Here is a 15,202-nt window from a genome sequence, read left to right on the forward strand (position 1 = left end):
TGGAGTGAAGCAGCCTTTTGTAATCCAAAAAGCAAAAACAAGTTGTCTCCAGCTGGTGAGGAGGGTTGGGGTGAAGGACGGTGGAAGAAACTTCACCATAGTTGTTTTTTGAGGCAGGAAAGAGCATTTCACCCCCTGAATAGGAGGAAGAAAGAGCAAGAGGTACCCTGGGTGGCGCCTCATAGTGGAGAGACCTCTGGAGACGAGAGCGAGGGCCGACACCACAGGGGAAGCTGTGTTACCTCAGCACGGAGCCCCGGCCTCTCTGAACCCACATTTCCTGCCTGTAAAATGGAGGAGGCAGACTTGACATCCATAGACTCCTTTTGCCATGAATGCTCTGTTCTCACAGTTCTTGACCATTTCAGTATGGGTTTGTCTTTGAGAGAGTTTATAAAGCTAAAATTTGCATTTCCTATGTGAATGGTGTGGAGTTACTGTCTCAGGTGGTGAGGAAATGACTGGAAAAGCCAACAGTGAAGATATGACAGAAGAGAATCAATGTTTGAGAAATGGGGGGATTCGTCCCCACATCTTCAGAAAGTGTTTTTGAGTAGTGTGTGAGCAGTTCAGAATCTTGCCTGGGCTTGCGTATAAATAGCACGAGACTTCTTGGTGAGACTCACATTCTCATATTGAAACAATGGAGGGACCAGAATGGATGTCCTTCATCTCCGGATTGGCCTTCCAACCACTCTTTTCTTTCATTTCTGTCCACCTCGTCTCGTAGGGTGGAGGCCATGTGTAGGAATGTTGAACTGAAAATGCCACTAGCCTTCCTGCCCAGTGGTGGGGGTGGACAGAGAGGTCTGGAGTCAGGGCTTAAGTTATTTAGTAACAGTCAGCCTTAGTAATGACCCCGTGAAGTCCACAGGTGGGTATAAATCAAAAAGTAGATAAAAATCCCAAAATGATTACTGTATCTCTCTTGTCAAATTTCTAAAAGAAATTGTAAATTCTGTAACCAAAAAGGTCAGTGGATGGTGCTTAGTAACCTTCCCTCTGGCCAGTTTGATCTGCTTACGAAGCAGAGTTCATCTTGGGAGCGGAAATAGGATGTCTACACTTACGTACCCTTGAAAGGAAAGCAGACTTTTCTGTGTGAAGACTTAAGAATGACTTTAAGACTGAGACTCCCCTCCCCGGCCCAGAGCTGAAGGCAAGGGGGATCTGGCCAAAACAAGCACCTGTCCCCTGTCCCGAAGGCCTGGACTCTCAGGCAGACCAGTAGGGACCATTGGAAGCTCCAGGACAGGAGATAAACCAGGCTGATCAAAGTAGCACCACAAAGGCTCTCAGATTAGATTGTCATTGAAAGGCCAAAGAGTAGGCTGGGGCTTGTGTGCGCAATCTAAACACTTGATTGCCTCCTGGAGAAATTCAGGTAGGACCTAGAATCTCCTAACATGATAGCCAAAGTGTCCAGGATACAACTGAAACTCACCAGTCATACCAAGAACCAATAAAACCACGGCCTGCATGAGAAAAGAATTATCTGACCCCTAAACCAGCGTGAGTCAAACATGATTCTGATTGGAGCGCAGCCACGCCCGTCTGGTCACACAGGGACTCTGCCCACAGGCTGCTGGGGCCGAGCTGAGTGGTTGCCTAGAGACCAGTGGTCTGCAACACCTTAAATATTTGCTCTCTGGCTTTTTCCGGAAGCTTGCTGACACCTGTGGTCAGGTCATCAAAGACCTAATAATGGTCAACTTTTTTTTGAGCTCTCTCCTTCTTTTTCCCTTTTTCGGTTTCCTTTGGTGTATGGTGGAGAGGAATCTGTCCCTTACATTGGTTTCTCTGTTCTCTTCCTGTGTTTTTTCACTTGGTTCTTCCTCTTTGTTTGTAAGCTCATCTGTGGAGCCAGGAGCCTCACCTCATTGGAGAGGGGCTGCATTTCCTCCCTTTCATCTTTGTTCTTTTTTTTTTCTTTTGAGAGAAGAGGTAGTTAGGCTTATTTATTTGATGGAGGTACTGGGGATGGAACCCAGGACTTTGTGCATACTAAGCATGTGCTCCACCACTGAGCTATGCCCTACCCCCATCTTTGTTCCTTATTGCCACTGTCACTCTCTTACTCCTATGGAGAGGTGTGGATTTGAAGGTCTGCCCACTCGATGGGGTTTTCTCTGTCCACTCCACTGATCAGCCTGGGAGTCCGTAAGATGTTGAGGACTGGCCTACACAGGAATGTGCTTGCAGGTGCAGACAGCGGTTGCAGGGGGACCCGGGATCCCGCCTCAAGGAAGGTCTTGTCAGGTTAACATTCCAGGCTGATGTTGTGCCATGAGCTGGAACAACAGACAAAGCCCAGAAAGTGCAGGTTGAAGGTTGAAAGTCAGGTAAGCATATCGGCAAGAAGAAATTGTTTACATGGGGTCAGGGCTTCCTGGGTCCTGACACCTAGAAATTTGGAGAAAGGCTGCAAAGATGGGAATGTCAGCTCTCCAGATGTCAACAACACCATCTGTTGACAGGGCAGAGACTTGATGGTTCACACTGTGAGGGAAATACTACCTCTGCAGGGCAGCATCTCCCAGCCGGGCGGGCAGCACCAGAAGCTGAGAATTGGAAGTTTGGTTTATGTTACAGGGACTTGGTTAGGATTAGGTAAACAAGATACAGCAGCTCAGGATTGGTGGAAACACCAAGGCAAGGATTTGCAGGCAAGGCGGGTAGCCAGTCTTAGGATGTGCGCTGTATGCTGATGCTTTCCATTAAAGAGTTAATGGGTATTTCAGGAAGCTTCTGTAACGAGCTATCAATTCATTTCTGGGGTGGGAGTCTCCAGGAATATTAAAGTGATGCTAATGAGAGTAGTGGAATAGTAAATCTGTTTTAATGGAGACAGTAAGCTGTGTGTAGGGGCAGGGTGAGGGAGGGGGTGGGTGACAGAGTGTATGTTTTGTTTCTAAGATCTTGGAAGCCTGGCTTTTAAGCCCAGGTGAAGAAAGTGCCTGAGTTAGCCAAGGACTGATCCTTGACCCAGAGGGGAGGCCTAGAGGGGCTCTGGAATCCCGCCAGGCTGAGGAGACAGGCCAAACCAAGGCCACCTTGAAGGTGGCATCAAATTGTTTGGTCTGCTTCCATCAGGACAGATTGAGTTACTGAAGGCACCGGAGAGTCTCTGAGCCCAGGAGGCTCTGCCAAGCAAGGCAGGCAGCCTTGGTGACGTCAGGATAAGAAGGCTGTGCTCCCGAGGTGCTTGATGCTGGTGCTTTGGTTATTGACGGATGGATGGATGGATGGTTGAGGAGCTGGTGTTCACTGATGTCTGGGCTGTCAGGTTTGGACCTTTCCCAGGCCTCTCAGAACCTGCACCAAGGTTTGCAGCTCAGAACAGTCTGAAGCGATCAGGGCGAGCGAAGCCCCTGCCCCTTTGCTGCCCTCTCCCGTTCTCTCTTTAGCCGATCACATCTTATTGAGCTGATGTCATTGAGTTTTGGTCTTTGCCTTCAGCTTTGGTTTCAGCTTCACTGAAATAAAATCATAAAATCTGCAGCCACTGACTTTATTAGCATTAACCTATGCTTTGATTTTGCAGTGTATATGCTATTGTTTGTGCAATGAGAAATGGGAGATAGAATTTTTTCCTTCCCTGTGAAGTGGGACTTGACCTACAGTTAGTCTGTTTCACAGCCTCAGAGCTGACATTTCAGGGTGTGGATCTCTGACATTTCACAGTGGGTTCCCATTTTGCACCTGTATTACGAGATAGTGATACCCCAGTTGTGGAAGCCAGTTTCTGCCAGCAAGAAATGAAATGTGTGCCTTTCTGTTTGTTTTAAAACACCACATGTAGTTAATGTTGTGCTTCAGAAGAAGCGTTTACAGGGCTGACTTGAAACTTAGGTGTAATTAGTGGTTCAGCTTGTTCAAAGGCCAGGAGGGTCGATGGCTCCACTTTGCTCTTGTGTTGACGTGCCTGTGGGAACCTTGCAACAGGGAGGGAGCTGCTTTGGAAATTTGTCAGTGGTGTTTCTGTCACATACAGCTTTCTGGCGCCATGTTCACCTTCTCCTGTGTGCCCTTCAGTAACCTCAGTGGTGAAGACAGCCGACATTGGTTCTTCGCAAGTCTGCTGAAGGCTCTCCACTAGTGCCTCCCAGTCTCAGAAACGTCAGTGCGGTGATGACTGTGATGCAGGCACGGAGGCTGGGGCCCCCGCATCACTTTCAGGGTTTGCTCCATTTCTTTTGCAGCCTGATGAAGCTGATACAAAGTGAGAGTTGACGTCGATTGTGTTTTTAAAGGCTAGAGTCCTGTTTTGCATCCCATGGAAAAGGGGGAGAAAGTGCATCTCTGGGTGTCTACCGTGTATCAAGCGCTGTGCCGGGCTTGCTTAACTTTTGGTTCTCAGTTTACCAAGAAAGATGCAGAAACCCATCAGTGCCTGATGACCAATGTGTCTCTGGCACAGGGCGACTGGGGGTGCTATTGGCATTTTGAGCAGGAGAGTTCACGTGTGGGACTGTGCCCTGACTTGCGGGGCATGTAGCAGCCCCACCCCCTCCCACTCAGGGCCAGCTGTCCTGCAGTCATCGTAACTGTCAAGCCCACCCACTGCCGGTTCAGACGGCCCCTCTAGAAGGCCGACCTGCCTCTGGTGCTGACAACAGGCTCTCGATACATACTGTTGCATGCTTTTCAAGTCTGTATGGTCTGTCTCTGGCCCCTGCCTCTGTCGTAACAGAGTAGGAGATTCTGTGAGTCAATTTTGTGTTTTTATTACCTGAGATTTGCATAATATTTAATGCTTGTGAATAACTAGGATTTATCCTATACTGTATAATTGGAATATTTTATTCCTTCTGTTGATTAAAAACAACTGTACTCCGTAGTTAATGGTTTCATTTTACTCACCTTTTCTCTTAAGCATCATGGCATCCTTCATAATAGTCAAGAACACAGCATATTATGTGATTCATCATGTTTTCTTCTTGCCTTTCAACACAACATTTTTCTAAGACCAGATTTTATGGTAGAAATTTACAGAAATGCTGACTACGACACATAGCTCGAAATCGACTTCTCCCTAAATGTTAGCAGTTCTACATAGAGTTGGTTGTCAAAGAACATGTGCACATTTTCTGTTTTTCCGTGTTACATTTAACCATTTCTTGGCAAACTTCGGCGGATAATGGAAGTATTATTGTCTACTAAATCTTCAGCCACGTTGTACTGAGTGTAATGATTTCTGTTGACTTCGTGTCTTCCATCTCAGGGAGAGAAGGGCGAGCGGTGGGTTCGTTCATTCATCCCACAGCTGCTTACTGGGCTTGGGATACGTCAGTGAGCAGCACACACAGCCTGGGTCCTGCTTTCACACTAGCACAAGTGAGCAGAAGAAACAAGTAAATTTTAAGTTGGGTTGGCAGGTGGTAAATGCTCTGGGGAAAGGTAAGTCAGTAAAGGAGGACAGGAGTGCCAAAGATTGGGCGGGACGTGCGGTTTTAAATTATGTGGTTCAGCAAGGTCCTGCTGTACAGCACAGGGAATGATAGTCAATACCTTGTAGCCTGCAATGACAGAGAACATGAAAAGGAATATATGTATATGAATAACTGAATCACTGTGCTGTACACCAGAAATTAACACAACATTGTAAACCAACTCAACTTCAATTAAAGTAAATACATTAAAAAAATTATATGGTTTGCGAAGCTTTCTGGAGAAGGTGGCTCTTCAGCAAAGATCAAAGGAGAAATGACTTCTCATTGTGCCCCAGTCATGCTCCCAGTACTGTTTTAGGAGCCAGATGGCAAAGTGTAACCTCTGTAATCTGCAAGAAATGATGCACGTGGCCAGAGGATGAGTATGCAGTAATGTCGATATTTTACAATCTTCTTGAAGTAATGACACCTATTTTGGTAAGTAGGATTGCAACAGAGGAGCTTTTGTTTTTTTAAAGCAGGTGACTACACAGAATAGTAGAAAATAGCAGATATTTGTCTTCAAAAGAAAACAGAAAAATTAGCCCAAGCATGGGATGAGTTTTATGTCCACATCCAGCAGTCCTTATAAAATTATTGCTTCTACCTGGCTGGTGGCATCATTATGGTAATTCAAGGATCCTCCAGGGATGACAGTGACAAAGTAGGAGCTGTTGGTTCAATCTAAGGATGACTTTTGTGGGGGAAGCTTAAGAAGCAGTGGCCCGGTGTCTGGAGACCAGAAGTTGGTTCCTGCCTCTGGTGCTGACCTGTGATCTGTGACCCTGTGACTTGGGCGGGCTGCTTTAGCTCCTCCGTGCTTCAGCACGACTGTTTATTTGCTAGCCTTACATTGTAGGTGCATTATCTTGTTTTGTGAGATAAGCTGTAAAACAGGAGGGAGATGAACTTTGAAAGATAACCAGGAAAGTCCTTGTCTGGTTCTTGAGTTCTTTCTCCTCCATTTGTCATTCAGAGATACAGCTGGATGACTGCTTGTCTGTAGCTTATGAACTGAAGCTAGCCCCCAGCACAGGGTTATTGGTTTGTCATGGCTGCAGCTGGAGCAGGGCTGGCTCTGGACTTCCAGGATTTTCTCCTCCTCCCAGCGCCGTGCATGATGTTAAGGAAGTCACGTGCTGTTCTAGCATTTTGGGGGTGGAGTCGTCTGGCACTGGCTTCATTCTGGTCTCATGCCTCCAAATGCCAGCCCCAGATTTCACTTCTATTTCCTGAACTTCCAATAGGACTGTCAAGGAGTTGGGGATGGATTGGAGCTGGAGGGAAGGCAAGGGATGAACCTTGCTCTGAGGCCAAGCCATGCTCAGCCACCGTCTCCAATGACCTTCCGTAGTCCACGGACCTTAAAGATGGTTATAAGACTTCTTCTTTTAGTGTATTTATTTGTTACCTTTGGGAGATCTGTAGAATGACACACCCAGATGGCCCCAGTGGTCCCTTCCAGCTCCAAAGTTCTAAAATTCTCTTGTGATCAGAGCGGCAGATGTGTGCCTGGGGGTATGTTGACCCAGATGGATTTCACTTGGGTCTGCATCATCAGAGGATGGATGTGCCCCAGATGCCCGCTGAGCCGCCTCCACGATGCTTGTCATTCAGGTGATGACGGTTCCTCTTACACTCTCCTGTCACTCACATCCACCCATGTGGTCTCAGTGCTGGCTTCCCACCCGGCGCAGGGAGGACTTCTGACTCTCTCCTCCTCGCTGTCTTCCCATTCATAGATGATGAACCAGGTGGAAGGACAGCAGAAGAACCTTGTGCACGCCATCGAGTCTCTGCCAGGGTCCGGCCCCCTCACTGCCTTGGACCAGGACCTGCTGCTCCTGAAAGCTACCTCTGCTGCTACCCTCAGCTGCCTCGGGGAGTGTCTCAGCCTGCTCCAGCAGAGCATGCACCACGTCGGCCAGCCCAGCCACCGGCCAGGGCCCTCAGGTAAGGCCTCCCAGGGGGCTTGCCTGGGTCTGCAGATGAGTGCTGGCGGGGCGGGGGTAGGGGTGTGTCTGCCTGTCTGCCAGCCATTGCTTTCCTCCTTTAAATTCACCCATTTGTTCATTATCTATCAGATCTCCTTTTGTCCAAGTGTTTCTCCATGTAGTCCTTCCTCTCTCCCCACATAGCTTGGGACATATTTTTTTTTAAATAAAAAAATTTTTTTTTAATTGGAGGTACTGGGGGTTGAATCCAGGACCTCATGCATACTAATTAAGCATGCACTCTACCAGTGAGCTATACCCTCCCCTGCTTTTTGGGGGGACATTTTTATTTCTATTTTACCAATTAGAATAGAACATCCTCTGAACTGGTTAGCCTGTTTACATGAATACTGTGGAACTCCTTTTAGACTCACTGCATCACAGTCTACATTCTGTTCCATTTGTGAATTTTGCACCCAGTGTTGTGTTTTATGGTCCATCACTGTGCAGCATCTAGTCCACTATTTCTAATCGTGCCTGTGGTGTGTGTCCCCCACGTTTTACTGCGCACCCTCTCGTGCTGGACACGCCCGGTGCCTCCTGCTCCCGCCTCGCTGCAGTGGGCGTCCTCTTCGCACAGAGCTTCTCTGGAATGCACAGGAGAAGCATTTCTAGTTGTTTATCAAGAAGCTAGAGATAATAACAAACTCCCTTATGATGCCTGGATCCTTTTGAAGGAGGGTTTAATCGATAAGCAGATACAAAGATATTAGTGAGGATTAAATTAAATGATAAAGGTGAAAATAGCTTGAGATTGGTCATGTCGTATATAATGATACAGCATTAGAATTAAGAGCTGAGGAGAAGCCTCATTGAGCTCTGTTGCCCGAGGTTCAGTTAATTAAGGGGGAACGAGGCAGTTTGGGCGATGGAGAGTAAAGCGGGGCTATGAATGAGAGTCTGTTCCATGCTTCCCCCTTTTCACCAGGGTTAAGAGAGGGATGTTGGTTTCCCAGAGGAGATTGTCCGTGGGTAATTTGGGTTTTCTTCTGTAATACCCAGCATCATTTACTACGCTCCAAGGCTATCAGTGTTTGGCTTCTGCTACACATTTTCTGAAATCATCACCAAGTAGATATTATGCCCATCATTTGGATGAGATGCTGAGGCTCATAGCAGTTAAGTGACCTGCCTGAGGCAGCCCAGCTATGGCAAAGTCAAGACCAGAGGTGGGTCTTCCCTCTGTGACAGATGTCTGGGGTTCTTCATTCAGAACAGACCCCCCGGCAGGTCCTGGGCCCTCCAGACTGGGGCCAGGAACACTGTCCTGCTCACATCATCATTTTCTCAGGCCAAGTTTTATTTTCTTCTTTACTTTATTGGGGAACAATTTGAGACTTACAGAAAAGTTGCATGAATAGTATGAAAAATTCTCATGTATCTTCCAGTTATCCAAATGTGAACATTTTATGACATTTGCTTTATATCCTCTTTCTAAATATAAGTATAGTATAAAATCTAGCCACTTAAGAGTAAGGTTCAGTCAGACTTGATATATCTTTACCTTTTTGTACCTCAGTGTATATTTCATTAAAAAAGCACACTTTCCTTTGTAATAACAGCACAGTGGTCAAAATCAGTAAATTAACATAAATACAGTCCTATTCCTCATCTGCAGATGTTACTAAATTTTGCCAATTGTTCTATTGATGTTTTTTTATAACAAAATAAAGTTCAGGTGCAGGATGCATGCTGGAAGAAATGTGTGTGTTCAGGCACAGAGGAAGACACCCAAGCTGGTTTTCACTTCCCTCTTCCTTCTCCAGTTGGAAATGGGACTCTGATTCTGAGCCCCCTGACTTTTCCTGGTCTGGATTGAGCCTCAGTGAGCCCGTTGGGGCTTGGGCACAAATCAGTTAGGCTGGATGCTTTTCAAGTTTCCTGTGATCCCTCTCACACTGGATCATGCTTCTAGCTTCTGCGACCAAATGGGCTCATCCCAAGAATCTTTCACCGGCAGATATAAACTTGAACCATTTTCTTATTCCTGAAAGTATTCCCTTATATCTTTTTTCAGAGCTGGTTTCCAGCAAATTTCGAATTTTTTCCCCAAATTTTCATTGTGTCTCTGGTGTTTTCCAGGGTCTGGAGGGACAAAGCTCAGATGGAATTTCAGATGTGGCAGGTTGAAATGGGGACTCTCTGTGGGGAGGGGAGACCGAGCAGTGTCTCCGGACATTACGGCACCCACTGAGCGACCTCCTGTATATCTTCCATGCCTGTCTCCCCACCCCAGCCCCGTTTGTCCATCCTGCCTTCCTTTTGGTCCGTTTTACCAAGGAACTTGGCTGAAGGTTGGAGAATAGAGAGCCTGAGGCCTCACAAGGTTTATTTTGTTTCCTTGTCTTCTTAACCCTTTTAAAAGTTATATTCCATATAACACAGCCCCTTAGGTTTTTTTTTCTTTTTTAGCCCCTTAGGTTTTAAACCATTCTGCCTGTGTCTTTTAAATCTATGCCACACATTGGGCCAAAAAAAAAAAAAAAAAAAAGAATGACTTCCTGCATCCAAAGCATCATAGTTGTCTGCAGTTAAAACAGAATTCCAAAAGCTCAAGCTGGCAGCATAAGAGAAGAGGGTGACCCTGGGGGTGTCACCACAAAATGCATTTGTTTAGAGCCTCAGGGCTCTCCAGGTTGACAGTGGCTATAGCAGCCTCACTCCTGCTGATAAAAACATAACAGTTCTGTCCAAGGAGTGCCAGGCTGGGTTGATGGAAATCAAAATCTCATCAGTGCAAACCTCTGTCAGGGTTTCCTTTAGATATTTAGGGGCAGGGAGGCGCAGACCCCCCAGCACAGCTGATATCCGTGTGCATTGTTCTCGAAGTCTCTTTGCTTTCTGACCCCTGCGCTGACTTTTTTCCTTCTTCCCCTTTTCTGAGTCAAAAATTAATTTGTGGTCTTGCAGCATCTCGTCCTCTGTAGCTTTTTGTTGTCTCTTCCGGGGAACGTGTCGGCTTTGGAACCTCTGTCTGCAGGTGTTGCTCCCCGAAGCCACATTCAAGCAATTGGGCGGAGGTCCAGAATCATTTGAGTGTTCCTCTGCTCCCACCTACGCATTTCGGGCTCCTAGACCTGTCTCCGAGGTTATCTCTAAGATGTACTGGGCTGAAATGCTTCAGTTAACTTCTGTGTACAGAGAGGTTTGTAGCTAAAATGAATAAAGTAACTTGGCTTTTTGATCAACTCGTGTTACGCAGTCCTCCTCCGTCCTGGTGACTAAATCCGCCCCAACATGTCAATGGAGGCCATGATCGATGGGGCAGGCAGGTGGGGATCTGGTTTCCCAAGTCTGGATGTGCGTCTCAGACTCTACATGGAGAGGCAGGTAGGGCTGCACCAGAGCTGGAGAGGGCTGGGCTGCTTGGGAGTCTGGGCTGGAGGCGGGTTCTGGACCCTTAACATGGTCTGAGGGGCAGGGTACTGATGTCTCATGTCCTGGGTGGTTCCTCACTTGCAGCCTTGATACAGGGAGCGTGGTTCAGAGTCAGCGCAGACACCTGTGACCAGACCAGCTTGGGCAGAGCTGGGTGCCCACAAATGATGGATGCAGGGCATGTCAGGAAAGAACACTGGGGTCGGAGCTGCCACTCGAGCCTCGGGAAATTGCAGTGGACGACACCCATGCCCTCGGGCATGAGTCAGGGCAGAGAGGGACACACGTGTAATTGAGGAGAGGAGGACTAGAACAGGACTTAATGAGCTTTTCTTCACCTGCCCTTCCAGTAATGTTTTCCTTCTGGATTTGTAGGGATTGTCAGTTAAGCAGCCAGGTGCATTGGTTCATCTCATTTTGGGGTTTGGTCAAATAGGGGCCAGATTATTTTGCAGGGACTTGCCTTGGCTTTTCCTGCCAGTGACCGTTTTTCTTCTGCTGGGCTTCACTTGTTTTCCAGAGACATCTTCAGACTCCCGGCACTCACCTCTTTTCCCCACTCACTGTCCCTTTGCTTTCCTATCTCTTCTGCCTTCTTTCCTGGCACGCGCTGCTCCTGGTGAAACGCATCCTGTGTGTGTCACCTTCCCTGACTTTGTGATTAAAAGCCAAGAGAGGAATGTGAGGATTCCTTCAGTAAAGAGCATTTGGGTAAAGAGAAAAGCTGGCATTGCAGAGTATTTCATGTGGGTGGATTTTTTTTTTTAAACAACTGTCTAAACAGATTGTTTGAGTGGCCACTTTTCCCTCAAGAAAGCAGTTAGATACTAACATCCCAGCTTTGCATTGTAAACATGCTTCATATTTTCCCCAGGCTTGTGAATGTCAGTCCCTTTGGGGAGAACTTCAGGTTTACTGAGCCTGGGAGGCCCGGGCACGGTGGCTCTCGGCACTCAAGGAAGGGGTAAACGGGGAGGCCAAAGACAGATTAAGACAATTTCATAGTCAAACCTTTACGTCCACGGTTAAATCTTCGGTAGCTTTCCTTCTTCTTCTGGTTGGTTCATAGTTTCTTTCCCTTCTTCTCTGGGCTCTTATATCTACCAGGGCGAGTTGTGTGAGGAGACGCAGATGTGTGTCAAAGCCTGATTTCAGGACTGGGTTTGCCATCTGGTGGATACCCCCATTCTTTACCCGCCTATGCTCTCTGCTGGACCACCTCTGGTGGTCTCCCCGCTCACGCGCGTTAGGGTGGACTAGGGAGTGAAAGGTGATTGACGTCCCGCTCCTCAATTCACCGCAGGCGGCAGCCACGCGGTAATATTTGATCCCCATCTTCTTTTCATTTGTATTTCCTGGATGTTTGGGATCATCTTTTTCCTTTAGACCTTCTGAGTCACTTTCTAGAGGTGCGGCACATTTTCTCAGCCATCAAACACATCAGTAGGAAAACACACCACTATGCTTTGTGCCATGAAGGAAAAGCTGCCAGTTAAACCCTCACATGCCATTGATAGTGAGATGAACTCCAATTTCAGAGATGCTAACATGTGAATGTTGATGTGTCTTCGGATTGATGAAATAGGTTTAGCTTTGCTTTTTGTTTTATGACAGTCTTGAGAATCTATCTTTCAAATGAGGACTGCAGTCCATTTATTTTCTTGCTTTACTCTGGTGTTTGCCTGTTAGTCTCCATTATGTGTTTTGTTTTCATGCCTCTATGCTGCTTTTCTTATTTCTCTTATTTTGCTACACAAGTTGTGTTTCCTTTATGTTTCTTCAGTGTTTTGGGGAAAAGTGTATAAATTCTAGTATATATTCTTCATCCGCATTTTTAACTTGTATTTTTCTAATCATCAGAGTCAAGAATGACATACTACCTTCTTTTTTTTGGAGGAGGGTAGGTAATCAGGTTTATTTATTTCTCTTAATTCTTTTTAATGGAGGCACTGGGAATTAAACCCAGGACCCCGTGCATGCTAGGCACACACTCTACCACTGAGCTATACCCTCCCCTAGAATGACACACTACTTTTTGACTCCTTTAGTGATGAAGAATACTCCATTTTCCTTTGTTTCTCTGATATACTTCCCGACTTTCGGTAATGTCATAGCGGGGGCTATTGTTATTTGTATTTTAATAGTAAGTTAACACTTAATGTGTGATAATGATTAAATATCTCCAAAATAATTTTGACTTAATACTCAGTTGTATAATCATGTTTACAAAAAGTATTTAAATTCAGTTCCCGGGCTGGGACAGGGTGAGGTGAATGAGGCATTTACCATGAACACACTTTTAAGGGTGCCGAAGTAATTAAGATGAACGATGTGGGTTTTTTTGTTGTTGTTTGGGGTTTTTTAAAAAGTATTTCTTCCTTTAAAAAATCAAAAAAAAATTGGGGGGAAGGGGAGGTAATTAGGTGTTTGTTTATTTATTTATTCATTTATTTATTCTAATGGAGATATTGGGGATTAACTCAGGACCCCATGCATGCTAAGCATGTGCTCTACCACTGAGCTGTACCCTCCCCCGCTAAGATAAATGATATTTTAATGCAATATTTTTAAACCAAAATTAATGCCAAAAAATCCAGGATGAACAAAACATTAAAATCTTAAAGAAAGACAGGATTTGACAATTTGAAGATCAAGTGAGGCAAGTGAGACTGAGGCCCTTAAGACATGTTTTGGGGGCATTAATTTTAATGTAAAAATATTATGTGAACATATCACTGATCTTGATTACTGAGTGTCTCAGTGCCTCTTTAAATTTTCCCCTGAGACAGGTGTCTTTTTACCTCCCTTTTATAGGTCTTCACCAGTCTTGAGTTCCTCATTCTGCCTCTTGCCTCTTTTCTTCATATATCGGAGTATGTCCTCAAGTCGTTCTTTTCCCCCAGAAGGTAGACTATTTTCTGAGTCTCTGCAGTGCAGCTGAGAAGGTGTACAGAGTAGAGTTTTAAGGGTCTGGGCTCTGGAACCAGGTGGCCTGGGTTTTCTTTTCTTTTAAATTTTTTTTTAATATTTATTTCTTTTTAAATTTAAAACCAATTTTTAATGGTGGTATTGGGATGGGACCCAGGAGGACCCCGTGCATTCTAAGCATGTGCTCTCCCACTGAGCTATTACTGCCCCCACCTCCCCAAGTTTTAATCTTTACCGCTTAAACTTGCTGGCTGTTTGTGCCTCCCTTTCTTAATCTGTCAAGTGGACATACAATAGTAGGACCTACCTCACGGGTTGTCATTAGGATTAGATGAGTTAACACACGTCAACTGCATCTGGTAGTCCCTGACACACAGCAGGAGCTTAGTACAGGCTGATTCTTTTTCAGAGGAAAGATAATTTGCCTGAAGACAAGCATAGTCCACCAGCCCCGCACCCACCCCCAAATCTGTAGACTTTCATTTGCATTCTTCTCTTCATCTCTTCACCTTCTTCTGACATTTAGTGTGGTAGCAAAATCCAAGACTAGCTTGATTTTCTTTTTTTCTCCCTTTAAGCCAAGTCTAACTTTTCTGCCTAAATGATTGGAAAATTTTTCTCCCGGTTTTTCTTAGTCGAAAATGTTGCCAAGCTTCATGAGTGAGGCATTCATTATACTACTCAATTTTTTTTTTTAAGTGGAGGTCCTGGGGATTGAACTCAGGACCTTGTGCTTGCTAACCATGTGCTCTACCACTGAGCTATACTCCTCCTGCTATAATATTCTATTTTTGCGTGTGTTTGAGATTTCAGTAATAAAAAGCCTAAGAAAGGATGGCCAAGCTGTGTCTAGATGTGAGTCATTTCCCACTGATGTTGCTAGAATGTGCTGTTTCAGCAGGATCCCCACTCTCTCCATCTTAGGCGGTGTTTACTTCTGTCATTGTTTACTGTTCCTGTTCTGTTGATCTGATCAGTATCCTTTAGGGTCTCTGTCATATATCTCCTCTGTTGTCTTCCATCTCCTTCTACACCTCTGCCTGTTTTCTTCTGCTCTCTGTTCTGCTTTCATAGAGGCTACTTTATTTTGTACTGTTGTGAGGGTGCAGCTTGCCTGCTGTTTTCTCTGACACCTTATGTTAGATTATGTTATGTTAAATTTCAGGGATTATTGTTCCTCTCAGCCTTCGGAGTATCTTTCTGAGGATACTGTTTCTTTTCCTAAGCGCTATACAATCCTTTTCATTCAGTCTAGGTTAGAATTTTCCTCCTTCATCCTTACCCGAGACAGGTCTGTGCAGGTTCCCAAACTGGTGGTCGGTGATTAGAGGAGCTGGACTGGTCTGAGATGGGTTCTACCCTGTCCTCACTCACAGATTGTTTGCATCCATAGAGTCTATGGAAAACTACATTTCCCAGCATGCACTGCCACTTTCACTCTTCCCCACCTGGACCTGGTCTGTGTCTATC

At 45.7% G+C, this 15,202-nt stretch overlaps 1 protein-coding gene across 5 annotated transcripts in view; it reads left to right on the top strand.

Annotated features, from left to right (window-relative positions):
* OSBPL10 (oxysterol binding protein like 10) overlaps positions 1-15,202 on the top strand; it is a 350,089-nt gene that overhangs the window by 274,516 nt on the left and 60,371 nt on the right. For all 5 annotated transcript variants that reach the window (XM_074345352.1, XM_074345353.1, XM_074345351.1 and 2 more), the window contains one exon: positions 7,175-7,385. In XM_074345352.1, the coding sequence (XP_074201453.1) occupies positions 7,175-7,385 (211 nt within the window). The remainder of the gene's footprint in view (positions 1-7,174; positions 7,386-15,202) is intronic.

The sequence above is a fragment of the Camelus bactrianus genome, chromosome 17, assembly GCF_048773025.1.
Source record: "Camelus bactrianus isolate YW-2024 breed Bactrian camel chromosome 17, ASM4877302v1, whole genome shotgun sequence".
NCBI lineage: Eukaryota > Metazoa > Chordata > Mammalia > Artiodactyla > Camelidae > Camelus > Camelus bactrianus.